This window comes from Bos indicus x Bos taurus, chromosome 5 (assembly GCF_003369695.1).
Source record: "Bos indicus x Bos taurus breed Angus x Brahman F1 hybrid chromosome 5, Bos_hybrid_MaternalHap_v2.0, whole genome shotgun sequence".
NCBI lineage: Eukaryota > Metazoa > Chordata > Mammalia > Artiodactyla > Bovidae > Bos > Bos indicus x Bos taurus.
The window spans coordinates 80,395,404-80,412,952 of NC_040080.1; the positions used below are offsets into that span (position 1 = coordinate 80,395,404).

At 34.2% G+C, this 17,549-nt stretch overlaps 1 protein-coding gene across 3 annotated transcripts in view; it reads left to right on the forward strand.

Annotated features, from left to right (window-relative positions):
• Nucleotides 1-17,549, forward strand: part of CNTN1 (contactin 1) — a 405,010-nt gene that overhangs the window by 317,569 nt on the left and 69,892 nt on the right. For all 3 annotated transcript variants that reach the window (XM_027542588.1, XM_027542590.1, XM_027542589.1), the window contains 3 exons: nt 10,642-10,712; nt 13,498-13,732; nt 16,354-16,457. In XM_027542588.1, coding sequence (XP_027398389.1) covers nt 10,642-10,712; nt 13,498-13,732; nt 16,354-16,457 — 410 coding nt within the window. The remainder of the gene's footprint in view (nt 1-10,641; nt 10,713-13,497; nt 13,733-16,353; nt 16,458-17,549) is intronic.

Sequence of the window (17,549 nt, forward strand, 5' to 3'; positions counted from 1 at the left end):
TGTGCTCTTTTCAGCTCAACCATAGCTATTCTTCCAATTTAGGTCCAATTTTTATGCTGAACACCAACTCCATTTTAATAATTGTTCATACAAGAAATATTCCACTCTGTTTTCCTTCTCCCTTGCATTTCTGGGCAAAAATATTGTTCTGATTCTAATAATAACTTTTCTTTATCATTCCTTGTCTATGAAAAAGAAAATGTTTTGTAGACTCTCTGAGTTTGTTTATTTTTACTATGCCTTGCCAAACTTCAGTGCTTTATTTGGGGAAAAATATTTTAAATGGATGACAGAACACCATTAAAATTCTGCTGTGTTATCTTAATAACATTTATCCATTTCTGGCTACATCAATCCCTTGGCTTAACTTCTAAATATAATTATGAATTGTACTGTCTGTAGTTTTTAAAGCTAAATTATTCACGGAGACTGCCATCAGTAAACTCTGTCTTAAAGTTTCATGTAACTTCATGTAATTTACCAGATAAAATAGATGATTCTATAATAAAAGAAGAATAGAAACACTAAAATACTGATCTATGCTGAGTATTTTCACATATATTTCAGTTAATCCTCCTAATAATATTTTGAGGTAGGTATTATATTGTTTTCTGAATGTTGAGCTTTAAGCCAACTTTTTCACTCTCCATTTTCACTTTCATCAAGAGGCTTTTTAGTTCCTCTTCACTTTCTGCCATAAGGGTGGTGTCATCTGCATATCTGAGGTGATTGATATTTCTCCCGGCAATCTTGATTCCAGTTTGTGTTTCTTCCAGTCCAGCGTTTCTCATGATGTACTCTGCATATAAGTTAAATAAACAGGGTGACAATATACAGCCTTGACGAACTCCTTTTCCTATTTGGAACCAGTCTGTTGTTCCATGTCCAGTTCTAACTGTTGCTTCCTGACCTGCATACAAATTTCTCAAGCGGCAGATCAGGTGGTCTGGTATTCCCATCTCTTTCAGAATTGTCCACAGTTTATTGTGATCCACACAGTCAAAGACTTGGGATAGTCAATAAAGCAGAAATAGATGTTTTTCTGGAACTCTCTTGCTTTTTCTATGATCCAGTGGATGTTGGCAATTTGATTTCTGGTTCCTCTGCCTTTTCTAAAACCAGCTTGAACATCAGGAAGTTCATGGTTCACATATTGCTGAAGCCTGGCTTAGAGAATTTTGAGCATTACTTTACTAGCGTGTGAGATGAGTGCAGTTGTGCGGTTGTGGGATATATGGGGAAACAGTGGAAACAGTGTCAGACTTTATTTTTCTGGGCTCCAAAATCACTACAGATGGTGACTGCATCCATGAAATTAAAAGACACTTACTCCTTGGAAGGAAAGTTATGACCAACCTAGATAGCATCTTCAAAGGCAGAGACATTACCTTGCCAACAAAGTTTCGTCTAGTCAAGGCTATGGTTTTTCCTGTGGTCACGTATGGATGTGAGAGTTGGACTGTGAAGAAAGCTGAGTGCCAAAGAATTGATGCTTTTGCAGTGTGGTGTTGGAGAAGACTCTTGAGAGTCCCTTGGACTGCAAGGAGATCCAACCAGTCCAATCTGAAGGAGATCAGCCCTGGGATTTCTTTGGAAGGAATGATGCTAAAGCTGAAACTCCAGTACTTTGGCCACCTCATGTAAAGAGTTGACTCATTGGAAAAGACTCTGATGCTGGGAGGGATTGGGGGCCGGAGGAGAAGGGGACGACAGAGGATGAGATGGCTGGATGGCATCACTGACTCGATGGACGTGAGTCTCAGTGAGCTCTGGGAGTTGGTGACGGACAGGGAGGCCTGGTGTGCTGCGATTCATGGGGTCGCAAAGAGTTGGACACGACTGAGCGACTGATCTGATCTGATCTGATCTGATTGTATTGTTGTTATTGTTCAGTCGCCCAATTGGGTCTGACTCTTTGCAACCCCATGGACAGCAGCACACCAGGCTTCCCAGTCCCTCACTATCTCCTGGAATTTGCTCAACTTCATGTCCATTTGACAGGAGATGCCTTCAACCATTTCATCCTCTGATGCCCTCTTTTCCTTCTGCCCTCAAGCTTTCCCAGAAGCAGGGACTTTTCCAATGATGCAGCTGTTCGCATCAGTTGACCAAAATAAAAGCTTCAGCTTCAGCATCAGTCCTTCTAATGAATATTGGGGGTTGATTTCCTTTAAGATTGACTGGTTTGATCTCCTTGCTGTCCAAGGAACTCTCAGGAGTCTTCTCCAGCACCACAGTTCAAAGGCATCAATTCTTTGGCCCTCTGCCTTCTTTACAGTCCGGCTCTCCACAACCCTACATGACCACTAGGAAGACCATAGCCTTAACTATACTGACTTGTGTCTGCAGAGTGACTTATCTGCTTTTCAACACACTGTCTAGGTCTGTCATACCTTTCCTGCCAAGAAGCAATTGTCTTCTGATTTCATGGCTGTGGTCACTGGCCACAATGATTTTAAAGCCAAAATAGAGGAAATCTGTCATTGCTTCCACCTTTTCCCCTTCTATTTGCCATGAAGTAATGGGGCCAAATGCCATGATCTTAGTTTTTTAATAGTTTTAATGGAAGGTATTATAATCCAATACTCATTAATAAGCAGTAAACTCAGAGACACTAGATAGTTTGCCTAGGTTGATATAACTATTTTCAATATTCAGAATTCAAATCCAGACCTGATGCATTCAACTTTCTCTCTTAAAGGTGGTTTTTCAAGCAGGTTTTAAAAGCACATTTATATGAAACTTTATTAGTGTTCTAGTAGAAATTCATATTTCATTCTCAATTACAAAAATATATGACTTAAATACCATTTTTTATTTGCCTTCGTATATCCACCTGTGAAATGAACACAATTGTTTCTTTTACTCTACCTCACATAAATCTCATTAGGATACAGAGATAATATAAATTGCAGCTTTAGAGAATGCAGATACCAGATAGCCAGGACCCTTGAGTTTGGTTTTTATTATTAAAGCCTCCTATGTTTGTATAGAAGCTTCTATGTGATGAACTGAACACAGTTGTCCCTTCTTAAAAATCAAAAATAAAAAGGAACTGGGACATTATCTGACTGGTTGTTTAAACCACATAATTCATGCTGAGAGATCATGTACTTGCTTCAACAAGTATTCATTTTCTAAATAAAATTGCAAAAATATCAAGTCAGTCAAAATAAACCAATTTCAGTTAAAAATTATAACAGATTTACCTCAGATATCAGCTTTTTTTTTTTTTATTTCATGGAGCTTGATTAATTTTCTGTCCTATGTTTACCAGTGAAATGTGAATTAATTCTAATCCAAAAATAACATTGTTCATGGGGAGGGAAGATATTTTCTCTGGCATTGACGATGTTAGTAGACCCTCCCTTTTCCTTCTGAGAAATTTTGCTACCAAAAAATTATTTATTTCAAAACTTATTGCTTTAGTATACTTTGGTTGATCATTTGGTCAGAATTATCATAAGAATTTAGATTTTTTATTTTTTAATCTCAGTGTACAATCAATGAAATGAAATATGTTTTTAAGAGCAACAATAAAAATGTTCAGAAAGAAAGATTTAATCTAACTCTTTCATATGTGAATCTCTGAATATAATTTATATTTAATATCATATTTAGAAGACTAGAATACTTTTTATGTCCATTTTGCCAGGAGTTTTCATGTAACTCTGAAGACTTTCCAACCTTAATGTTTTCTTATCTTTAGAAATGCTGGGAACAATTTGTTTCAGACTGATATCAAACCTAAAATTTTGGTAAGGTTATTACTTCCAACCAATAACTTTTGGCATCACCTTCATTAAGTATCACCTCTAACATTATGTTTGCTGAAATGTATTTTGTTAAGGACTTAATTCTCTCTCTAGTGTGCTTGGAAAACAACTTCTCTTAAAAGCCTTCAAACACAAAACAAACACATGAAGTAGTAACAGTTTTATTCGCAATGCAAGATATGACTCTATAGTGATATAGTGAAATGATGCATTCCTTTCAATTGTGAAAAAATAAAGCCTATACTCTGTAATACATTTGTTAACCTTTCGTAAGAAAATATTTTAGATCCTTTATTAATCAACGTTTATGCCTACCATCATTTAGGTACTTTCTGTGTGTTATCTCAGAGTGCTAAACTCTCTACTTTCATTGCTCCATTTAATTCCCACAATAACTTTATTCACTTGTATTATTATTTCTAATTTACATACAAAGAAGTCAATATCCCATTCAGTTAATGTGAAGCAGAGCTGGAATTCAAATTAAGGGCTTTGTAATAATAAAAGCTTTGTTCCTAAACAACTTCCTACAAGAACAATGTGCAGTATTAAAGCTCTGGGACATTGATCCTTTAGTAGAATATTGGTTCCATCATTTAAAATCTCCGTAATTAGAGGCACATTACTCAACCTCCCTAAACCTCAATTTTCTCATCTCTAAGTGGAAATTATTTTCCTTATGAAATCTTATAATGATTAGAAACATGTAAGGAAAGCAAAGTTAGTACTTTCAAGTACGTAATATTTGCTGAATCAAATTTTTATTATGTTCTCAATGCTCATTTTATGCTCTAATATGCTTATAAGAAAATATTATCTACTCTGTAATAAATCACCACATTTGGCAATGTTTCCATTTTTCTAAACATAGTAGAGGATCATATAATCTTACAAGAATATGTCTATATATTTAATACAATAAAATTCAACAGACTTTCTCTTTAATTTCTGTTTTTTCTTTCATCTTGTTTTTGAAAAATTGAGTATTCATAAAATTGGACATTTATATTTTTTATCCTTACAAAACAATACTTTCTGAAACACAGGGTTATTTGTCTTGTCATGTACCATTATATCAAGTCTCTAAGAGATGCCAACATTTGTTATATGAGATAAAGGCTAGTTTCCATTTGATGGGAAGGGTACTGTGTGGCTCATTATGCTGACTGAAAGACAGGACATTATCTAGTGCAGCATACACCCTTATCTGTCCAATTACTTAATGTTAAGATCGCAAGGCACAGTTGGGTATATTCTTTGGTTTCAGACAAGTGCATTATAAAATGGATGGTCCCAAATGAAGAATTAGAAGATGTGTTTGTAACCCATTTAATTTTGACTGTAAATGAGAGATAACAAAAGCATCCTTCAAAGTGATGTGTCATTGTAAGACCAAACCCTTATGGCTAATAGCTCTGCAGGTACAGTTGGCAAGTCAGTATCCTAAAATGGTATACTCAGGTTTGCTTTGAAAGCTTTTGCCATTTATTTACCAGATACAACTAAGAAGGAAAAGAGAAAAAATACTATAACACTGGAATCAACACTTTCATACCTTGTTTAAAACTTTAATTTCATGTCCAATGAAGCTCTTCTGCTCTTTCATATACTTTTATTTTTTAGATATGTTTGATAAAGGAGAAGAATGGTATCAAGAACATATTTAATAGCCAGTAAGATGCTATATTAAATTCAGTAGCTGTCACTAATAATACAATAGAAAAATCTTGTTTTAAAAGTGCTAACCTGAGTATCCAGTTAGGTGTGATACATAAAAATCCTTTTGAAGTTCTAGATGAGTCTTAATACACTGGGCTTTCTTACATTCATTCATACTTTCATCTGGTCCTTCCCTCATACCTCAGTTGGTAAAGAATCTGTCTGCAGTTCTGGAGACCCCAGTTGTAGAAGGGATAGGCTACCCACTCCAGTATTCTTGGGCTTTCCTTGTGGCTCAGCTGGTTAAGAATCCACCTGCAATGTGGGAGACCTGGGTTGGATCCCTGGGTTGGGAAGATCCCCTGGAGAAGGAAAAGGCTACTCATTCCAGTATTCTGGTCTGGAGAATTCCATGGACTATACAGTCCATGGGGTCACACAGAGTCGGACACGACTGAGTGACTTTCACTTCATACATTCATCCAGCAAACTGTTACTGGGGATTTTTTAATACATTGTAGATATTTAACATATGAGTTAAAACTAGTTGTACATATTTAGCTTGTACTATATTAGCATCTTCAGGACTGAAATCAGATTTTATTCATATTGTAACTTTAGTGCTTATCACAGCATAGTATCTATATCTGGTACTTAAAATTATTTGTAGGAAAAGAGAGGAACAAGAAGGAAAAGAGGATGGTTCTGGAAATTGTAAGTGAATAGAGGATAATGAAAAGAAAAGTAGTGATCAAAGCTATAGTGATAATCGTATATTAAAATTTAGAAAAAAAAATAAAATAAAATTTAGACAAATCCATTAATAAATGCAATTTGTTTTGTTCAAAATAAAGTTAAAATATGCATTAGATGCTTTTGTTTTTAATACAGTGAGATAAACTTGGGAAGTGTTCATTCTTTCACTTAAATGAAATATCCATAATTAGTCTGAGTTCTTTATATTAATAATAAATTTACTATTTATTATGATTATTTCAGTTCATAGCATTCTTTTCTGCCCATCTGAACTTTCCCCAGATTACTTGTTTTTAGACTAACATTCCACTGAGAAATTAACAAATTTACTCTGTCACATGCTTTTAAATTTCCTGTTTGACAGCAAAATTTAGATTAATAAGCAAACAACAAATTTGGCCTGATAAGCCCTAAAGACATTAATATATTTGTGAACTATCTCAGACCCTATATCTCTTTTATCTGATGCGTGTGTGCTAGATTGCTTCAGTTTTGTCAGACTCTTTGCAACGCTATGGACCATAGCCTGCCAGGCTTCTCTGTCATGGGATTCTCCAGACAAGAATACTAGAGTGGGTCACCATGCCCTCCCCCAAGGGATCGTCCTCACCTGCAAAGAGCATCAATTTAACATGGTAGATGCATTAAAATTGTTAACAATATGCTCCACCATCAGAACAGTAGATCATGGGTTATGGGCAACTCATTTGAATATCCAAACATGCAGTTCATTTGATTTTATTAATTTTTTGACTTTATTAATTTTATTAATCTCTTCAGAAAGAAAACATATTTACAGATAGAATAAAAGCAGATGTAAGACTTTAATCGCTTTGTTTATCTAGACTCTAGAGTATTACTTGCTATTTTGAATTTCTTACTAAAAAATTTGTTTTAAATCACAAAGAAATTCTGATGCAAATTAAAATAAGAAGCTATTGGGTTAGCCAGGAAGTTTATTCAAGTTTTTCTGGATGATATTATGGAAAAACCCAAATGATCTTTTTTGATCAACCCAATACATCCATGGTAACTTTATCTCTGTAAAAATAGCTATTTAAATTAAAGCAATAATTAACAAGAACTGAATAATCAATATATTCTAAGTCAAGAGCCTCTACTCCATGATTTTTGTAATTTAGAATTGTGTCCCAAGGTGATTTGCATATTGTTAAATAAAATGCTGAAGTCCCCAAAGGTACTTCTATGCAAATTATTTAAGTGCTAAATCTAAAAGTAAAATTGACAGCATTAGTTTCATAACATAGGAAAGATGAATCAGGGTATTGGCTTGATTTTCTTTTTAAATATTTTCTAGATCTACAACTAAAATTCAAAGCCATTCTATAAACATCAACAAAGAATCCCTATTAGACTGAAATCATGGCAAAAGCGTGAATTAAAAAACCTCATTACCTTTCATTGTTTATTTGTGATTAATTCAAGAACTTTATATTTTTACAAAATATTTATTAAAATTATTTTTAATGATTTATCATTAAGAGAATGCCTAGTTTGTTCACTGTTAAATGCCCTGGAGCCTAAAGTTAAATAAACTTCCTTGTGCTCAGGGTAATTTACTTCCTTGAACAGAATCACTATTTGGCCAAGTCCTCCTGTTTCTGCAGGACTAAATACAAACACAGAACTAGTTGCTCAGATTCATGTCAGATGTGTAGGTTATATGTCCAATTCCCTTGTGAAAAAAATGTCCCTTAGCTGCTAAGTTTACAACTGAACATTCAAAACTCAAAGGAAATTAAATCAATTATTATTCCAAGTAATGTATATGACACTCTATTAAGAGATACAGCTACCTTTATTTCTGAGTGTGTCTTTGTCTTGTTTTCAGCATATTGAACTCGATGGGTGATCTTTGAAGAGCAAAATTATCTTTAAAATAAGTGTTATGAAATGGGAAAAACATTCACTATAACATAAGCAGACTATTTTTAGATCTTTTCTAAATAAGAAAGGTTCATATTGATTATAATAAAATGGATTATAGTGAAATGCTTTGGCAAATAATACTTGCCCTGATGAAGGCAATACCTGATTCAACAAATTTCAGTATAATAAATTATTCTGGAGTTACTTTTGAAACTATTTGCCAGTCACCACAATATTTATACTTAAACACACAAAATTTGATTTATTCATTGATTGCAAGACAACATGCTTTTTGTTTCTCTATAGCAGGTAGAGTTTGGGCTTCAGAACATGAGTTACGGAGTTTAAAGAATTTCCAAGAGTATTCTAATGTTTCAGCCTTCAATATGTGTAAGGTATAGTTCAGACGAGGCAATGAAGAAAGGAAGATGACCTTAATGGAGACAGATTACCTTTATTCAGGCCCGTCTAACGACCAGGCTGAGCGGTGCGGGACTAGGGAGGCTTCATATTTAAGAGGAGGTTTTGCAGAAGTGATTCGGGAAGATTTAGTCAGGCGGGGCGTTCTGGGTAATCTTTAGCTGAGATGGCAGTCTGCTGATAAACAGGGGCGGCGGGGCGGGCGGGGTTCCGGGCAGCGGATGGTGGGTCCCAGGCTGATGCAGTCTGCCCTGAGTATCAGGGTGGGACTTAAAGTTTAGTTTTGCCATCCTGGAAGTCAGATGGTTCAGCAAGGGCCCTTGAGGTTATCTTCTTTTCTAGGCCTGAGGACTCCTTTAATATGTATTTTATCTAAAGTGCTACAAGTAAATTAACTTTTAACACCCCCATGCACTAAATTTAATTTCTAACTCTCATGTGGTGACAGTTGAATAAAAAAATCTCTCAAACTTCACATTAATTTCTTAATCTGGAAAGTAAACCATATAATTTTATAGATACAAAAAAATAGCTTCCATTTTGTTTGTTTCTGTATAATTACTATACATAGTTCAGCAAAGAATTTTCATGACTAACATAGAGGAAATTTTGAAGTATTTGAGAATCACAGTTACATTAGGATCTGTAAATAAATACTCTCTCCAAGGTGTTGCTGTTTCCTTTTGAGAGGACTGTTTGGAAAGTCAAGGAAGAAATGACATTTCATCTGTTCTTTAAAATGTTAAGAGAACTGGGAATAGTATCTCAGACTGAGTCATAGCAGTTGTGTGGGAAAATGTGTGTTCTCAGTAAAGACACAGTCTTCTTCCATGTAGTTGGGTAGCTGGTCTCCAAGGGCTTGAAGTACAGGAATAAACTGCTTTAATATTTATCTGTACAACTCCAATTAGATGCAAATCCAATAAGATGTAGCCTACAATAAGACAGTATTTAATCTTATATTTTAGTCATGTTCAACTGTTTTGTAATCTATGGACTATAGGTTTTCAAATAAATAAAACATGGGAAGGCAAATCTGCTTCACTATCTTTTGTTGAAGTAAACCAGCACATTCATTTTGTCCATGAGATTTCCCAGACAAAAATACTGAAGTGGGTTGCCATTTCCTTCTCCAGGGGATCTTCCCAACCTAGGGATTGAATCTACATCTTCTGCATTGTAGGCAGATTCTTTACCAGTGAGCCACCTACAAATCTAATAATATATAGCACACATCCTGAAGGACTTCCAAGGAGAGAGAATAACTTGGAGAAAAACAAAGAAGCCATTGGACTTGGTAGTTAAAAGCAATTTTGTGATTTTTGAGAGAGTGATTTCAGTAATATGAAGACATAGAAAACAGATTATGCATCATTAAAAAGTGATTATAGAGTGAAGTACAAAAATAATCATGTATCAGTTCTTCTTTGCACCTCAGTGACAGGAAAGGGTGAGATGGCTTGGAGGTTAAGTGTAAAGCAGTATTATTATAGGATGATTTTTAAGGCTGAGAGGTTACAAAGGATAGTCACTACAGTAGAGAGACTGAAAAATCGAATGATGTTATAAAAAGATAGAGTAAGGGAGAAGAACCCTGACAGGACAGGGTTCCCGAAGAGATTTAGGCATTGAAAATGAGAACACAAAAACAGTATTAGATTTGTAATGTTTCCAAATATCTTTGGGAAGCACAATCCTATGTTAATGTGCATGTTCCATTTCTTAACAGTTATTTGTAGACTGAAGCATGAAACTAACCCAACAGTATGTTGTTAGAAGTTTATAGAGTTCAAAACAAGAGCTGTGAAATATTTTCCCAACAAAATGAGTCCAGTCTTTCAGTCATATTAAATGAAAGGACACAGAAAAAATTTAAAAAGGGAAGGCAAATTTGCTTCACTACCTTTTAATGAAGGAATCCAGCACATTTCATGTAGCACTGAATTAATTTTTATCTTGGCAGAAAATCAGATTATTATAGCAAATCTGGGGCATTGTCATTATAATTGAGTGTATCGTGTGCAGCTTGTCTTTTCTAGTAAAAGGAAAAAAAATGTGTATGGTTTCTAAGTGAATAAGAAATCTAACATCAGAAAAAGTTACATGGCCTCTCTTTTGTGGTTTTATTTGTTTGTTTCAGCACCTAATGTGGCTCCTTCAGATGTAGGAGGTGGAGGTGGAAGCAACAGAGAACTGACCATAACATGGGCGGTAAGTGTTAAGAAGTTGCACATGTAATTTGTTGCTTTACCTACACTTAATCTCAAACCCATTTTGTTTCCTGAAATAAAATAAAAGACAATGCCTCAAAAACAAATAAGAATAAATTACTAAAATTAATTTTTTTCTCTAATGCATGCCAGATTTTGCCTAATTTACTATGACTTAGTGTGCCATTCTTATGCAAAAATAATTTATTGATGCTATAGTAACTATAGGCCTAGGCCTAAAAGATTAAACATTCAATTCTTTCATTCCAGAGATGAATGTACTCTGTACTCACTGTGGCCTGGTAACCCAATTGCAATTCATAATTTTTGCTCTGGACTTTCAAAATTTCAAAGATTCAGTTAAAAAATCTTTTGTATCAGCATCTGTTTTTAAATTGGCCCTTGCTTTCTGACTTGAAACTTACTTTCATCAGCACGTGTAATTTATCACTATAGGTCAGTCTTAGAAGTCCCCACAAATGACTTGTTATTAAGGTATCCAAAACATTTTATTAAAATTTTATAACCCAAAGGGAGCTCTGTATCAGAGATTATAATGTTTGGAAAATAATGTATCCTAGTTGGATTTTTGAAGTGACAGAGGTATCGGGGATGAGGAAAATTTTGATAACATAAATGTGTCTGAATTAGACATCTGGCATTTATGTAGCTAACATGCTTTATATAGCTCTATGTATCCATTAAATCTCTGCTGATGGTCAAAGAACACAACTAAGACTCCAAAAAATTCCGAAAACTACAGAAATAACGAACACGTTTTATTCTTTACATGTGTCAAATTAATTTTTACAATAAGTGGATATTTAGCCAAAGTTGACTTCACTCTGTATTGTATAGTCATATTTTATACTTGTCATTACATCTTATATTAAAGTAGGATTCAGGAAAAAATCGCCTCTTCTTCATTTGAATCTCAAATGATTTGGCAGTTTTAGTGACAGTGTGATACACAAAAAGTGAAGATATTAGAAAATTTGAACATTTTACTTCTTTAGGTTTTATTTTCTCAACATGTGTAGATATCTGCCTCACAATAAGAGGAGAAGCTTGTCAAAACATTCAGATTGGAACTCATTTACCATAAATTTGAAATCAAGTCTCTGAGAACAGGACCAGAGAGTCACTACATTCTGAAAGCTTCATAGCTAATTCTGATATGTTAGCCGTGCAGTCATGTCTGACTCTTTGAGATACCATGAACTGTGGCCTGCCACACTCCTCTGTCCATGGAATTCTTCAGGCAAGAATACTGGAATAGGTTACCATTCACTTCTCCAGGGGATCTTCCCAACCCAGGGATTGAACCTGGGTCTCTCTCACATTTCAGGCAGATTCTTTACCATCTGAGCCACCAGGGAAGCCCAATTCTGATATACTAAATTGCAAAAATTAAGTATAGAACTATCAATAAGAAAAAGAAATGTTTAAAGTCTGCTGGAAATGTTAGGCTATTGTGTTAATAATGTAAAATTATATTATGTACCTCCTTGTGATCATGCTTTACAGTTTCTATATTGTGCAACCAAGAGCAACTTCTTCTTCCTTTGAACTTTGTACATTTACATGCATCCCTGTTTAACATAAGGATATTCGAGCTACTATGTTGTACTTAGTTAAAGCTTTCCCCTCAAGACACTTTACCTGTGATATTTCTGTGTAAAAAGCAAATACATAATGACTAAAAAAGATTAAATGATGAATACTCAGTAGAATTTAAGTCAGAATTTAGGGCTGACATGGACATCTTTATTGAGTAATTGACATGTAAGAAGTCGCTCAGTCGTGTCCGGTTCTTTGCGACCCCATGGAGCCTAGCCTACCAGGCTCCTCTGTCCATGGGATTTTCCAGGCAATAGTACTGGAGTGGATTGCCATTTCCTTCTCCAGGGGATCTTCCTGACCCAGGGATCGAACCCAGGTCTCCTAAATTGTAGACAGATGCTTTACTGTCTGAGCCACCAGAGAAATCCAATAATAGCTCTAAGAAAATGTAAAACAGAGGTCTTTCTTCAGTATTAGAGTCAGACAGGGTGCCTAGCCAGTCACCTGCAGATGGAGGCAATGCTATCTTTTTCTCCTTTCTCCTTCTTTCTTTTTCTGTGACCAGTTTCTACTGTTCGGTAGCAGTACAGATATTCCAGTGTATAGTTAACTTTCTTATTATAGTCTTTCAACTCTAAAGAAATTCATTAACTTATCCACTGAATAAATACTACTTGAGACTTTGTTTAGGTTTTAGAGATAAAGAGGTAAATGAAACTGTCAATAACCCTGTTCTCATGAAACTTACATTCTACTAGGCAAGAAAGAATAAAGTAGACAATAAGTAAATATATAGTGTAGATCATAATAGTGTTAAAGAAGGAAAAATAACTGGGGATGTTTTATATGGATTATTGCACAAAGAATCTTAAAATGGCAGATCCTGTGGCCAGGGAAAGCACCAAGTAGTTTTTTAGCCTTCAGAATGTGAGGGAAGGGTCTTTTGACTCAGGGAAAGCACCCTTGAAGGAAGAAACTGAAAGTAAAAAGACCCAGAGTGAGAGGTACCCCTCCCCCAGAGTGTTTCAGAAATAGTGAACTTGGTAAATGAAGTCTCACGTGTTGCAGCTTGTTTGTGCCGAATTTTTGTAGGCAGCTCTCACTTAAGAAATAAAAATGTTTCTACAGAAAGCCTGCTTCCATGTGTAGCATTTTTGTTTGCATATGATTTTCTCCGTTACCTCTATTGCTTAAACCTGTTTAACATTTCAATTTCTATTTAGCCTTTGTCAAGAGAATACCATTACGGCAACAATTTTGGTTACATAGTGGCATTTAAGCCATTTGATGGGGAAGAATGGAAAAAAGTGACAGTTACTAATCCAGATACTGGCCGCTATGTCCATAAAGACGAGACCATGCGCCCTTCCACTGCATTTCAAGTCAAAGTCAAAGCTTTCAACAACAAAGGAGACGGACCCTACAGTCTCACAGCTGTCATCCACTCCGCACAAGACGGTAGGTGAAAGAAAGGCCCCACTGACATGATGAGGGATGAAAAATCTGATTCTCTAGTAGGCATTTTGTTTGCAGTCTTTTCAGTATTATTTTGAGCCAAATCAGCATGTCAGTCTCTTTATCTAAATGACAAGAATGTTGCTAAAATCTTTTTCATCCTTTAGATTGTGTTTATGGTAGTTAGTAAATCGCCACTAAAATCGTTGGCTTAGACCCTATTCCTGATCTCTTAATTATAATTTTGCAGTCAGAAAATCTCTAGATTTGAGAACCTCAGTGTGCCTGTTCATTCATAAAATTCACTAGTTTACCAACTCTTTAATAATACTAATAATATTTAATTAATAATATAATTTTTGATAAAATTTCTCCATTTAACTCAAAAATGTGTAATGTAGCATTTATGTAACTTTTTTTTGTCATTACAGTAGCATGTTCATTAGTGTTAGTGTTAGTGTTAGTCACTCAATTGTGTCCAACTCTTTGCGACTCCACAGACTGTAGCCCATCAGACTCATCTGTCCATGGAATTCTCCGGGCAAGAATACTGGAGTGGGTTGTCATTCCCTTCTCCAGGAGATCTTCCCTACCCAGGGATTGAACCAGGGTCTCCAGCGTTGCAGGCAGATTCTTTATCAACAGTAGCATCCTGGAATTTTATTAAAGGGAATTTAGGCATAATTCTATGAAAAAGGGGTCAGAAGGCCAATGTAAGTTTTTTTCTTGAAAATAAAAATATATATGAAAGGGATAAAATTACCGATACTGGTTCTCTGTTTTTCTAGAAACTTTAATTGAACCAATCATGTTCCTAAAGAACTTTATATATCTATGATAAATGATACATAATTTTAAATGTAATTACACTAATTTCTATGATTTCCTATTTAAGTTACTACATTTTTATTATTTATTTTCCTATTTGAAAAGATAATACTTCCTTATTATACCTTCTACTTGTGTGCATTAGGTAAATAATTAATAACTAAAAGAGAAAGTAGAAATTTTCATTGCTTTCTGACCTAACACATTTGTGCTTGGATAAGTTTCATTTTGCACATGTGTGACAAGCAACAATGGAAGGGTTTTAAAACTTAAAGCTATGTGAAATATTCTTATGATTTCTTAGAGAAAAAGCACTATTTGTTAGTTTACCCAATTTACGTTATGTTTGGTCCACAAGAAACATTTAGCTATCGCTTAAAGTTTATGCGCTATAGTCATAGATTTGTTAGCTTTCATATTTGTTAAAAATGTATATATTCAAATCATTCCATGATCTTTACTTCCAATACAAACATAAACAACTATATTATATATGTATCTATGTACACACACTCTTTTTGAAAGATAAACACATAGAAAAACAAGTAGAAATTTCTAAATTTATAATCAATTCTGGACTTTTTAATCCTCGGTAATGAATTTTACATTTTCAAAACTCGCTCTAATTTGAAGAAATATTATAACTTGACTCAATCTTAATAGTTTGAATGACATATGTACAACTCACAGAGAAAATGAAAATATAAAATATTTTACAAGTCATCTTCTCACCTAGTATCATTCTTAATGTTTTATTTGATGCTAAAGTAATCAGGTAAAGGTCATGCTTGTCATGTCTTTAGTTATGGCCATCTGTATTTAATTACATTTCTTTCCTAAATGTTTCATAAGCCTCATAAAACCTGCATGTGCTGAAACTTGTATAAACGTTCATTTTCTCTTTTACTGCTAAGAAATCAATCATAGTACCACACATTTACCTTGTTTTGGAAAGACAACAGTGTTCACATGCAGGACACTTCAGCATAAAAGAGTATTTTGTCTTGTTCAGAAAAGACAATAAAAATTGATTACTCCTGATCATTCCTGCTTAAGATTTCCTTAGTTTCTTTGTGTAATTTTTGTAAGGGATATAGAGTATTTTTTTTTCACTGAACAGAGGCCTTTTTGATACATATTTGACTTGATGCCCAATTGGAAGATTAGATTTATAAAAGCTTTCCTGAGCCCAAGAAGCAGTGAATGTCACAACTTGTTTCAAATGATCTTAAAAAAAAAACTTAGCTTAAACGTAAAAGAAAAAGAGGAAAGTATTGCTGTGTATCTTTAGCTCATACAAATAGCATGAGAAAGTTGAAAATTAATTGTTAATGAATAATTTTCTGTAAGAAATACCTAATTTCCTATTTTTAATAATATATATAGAGTTGATAAGTTGAACACATTAATAATAAATTTTGATTTGTATTCACAAGCTTTCATAAACAAGTTAATTAAAAGAAATATAAAATATTAGTATGGTTCTTGCTCAAGGATATCAGAGAAATTCTTATGGATTTCCGTATTTTGTAAAAGTGTGTGTGTACATATGTATGCATATGTGTCTCTATATTAACATTCATATATATGAATATGTGTGTGTGTATTACTGATAGCCATGACATAAATAAAAATAGAGAAATAAATAATAAAATTTTTGAACTATTTTCTTTGGAAATATTAAAACTATTTTAAATACTAATATAGTTTCATCCATTCATACAGCAAATGGTGCTATTTGAGTTTCTTAATATAAGCATCTTATGTAAGAATGCATTGTTCTCATCAAATTTCAGCTCCCAGTGAAGCCCCAACAGCAGTAGGAGTAAAAGTCTTATCATCTTCTGAGATATCTGTTCATTGGGAGCATGTTGTAGAAAAAATAGTAGAAAGCTATCAGGTGAGTTCAATTTTTATCAAACAGAAATACATCTACTCATAATTATCAGCATATGTTTTCAAATATGTCGCATCTTTCAGTGTGCTGCATCCTTCTGATTTATGTGACAACACTATATTTTCTGTGTTCAATATGTTGGATATTTATTAATTAATTATCATGAGTAAAGTGGAGATTTCCAACCAACTTATCTATGAGAGATGTAGAGTCCTATGTGTAAGTAAACAATTGACCAAAATAAAAACTAAAGTAATAAAACTAAGGCTTAAACATGATCTTTTGAAACAAATGTTCTCATAACATCTGGTGAATCTCAAGTTTTGGGGAAATCATTTTGGTAATTTAAAATGTTTATCATATTTGACTCAGTAGTTCTACTTCCAAAAGAACCTCCTAAAGAAACACTTCTAAATATACTAAATATATATCCCATTATATTATATATGAAGGCAGAAAATTGGCAAACTCAAAATATGTCAAAGGTAACTTCCTTCGAAATAAGTCTTAAAAGAGTAGTAGGAATTAGCCAGCAGGAAAGGGGAGGACTTGTTTTAGTCAAAGGAAATCAGACCTGGGATATTAAAGCTAGTTCAGTTTGGATCTTTATTATGAAATTTAGACTCAATTGTGTAGGAAAATTGAAGTCATCTCATAGCACAAAGACTGAAAATTAAGAACTGACATCATCCTACCTTTACCAATGAGCAAATGGATGTCAAAGTGTTTCAATGACTTGTCTTAGCACCAAGGGAAAATGTCAGAGACTGCCTAAAATTCAGATGTCCTGATTCCAAGTGCTATGATTTATGCCAAATCACAGACTCCCTTTATTTTATTCAGTGAGTGGACAGTAACTGACCTTCTGAAGCTGTGGCTGGTGAGCTGCCCACCCAGTCAACTTGCCCTCAGTTCTTGTGCTTTATCATACATCAGTGGAATATTCATTTCATGAGGGTAGCATTTTGTCTCTTTTGCTCTGTGTCAAGAATAGTGGGCATATCATAGGCATAAATGAAATATTCACTGAGTACTGATAGAAATACTAAAGTATGGTCAAATAAAATGCTGCAATCTAACTTTCTCAAGACCATG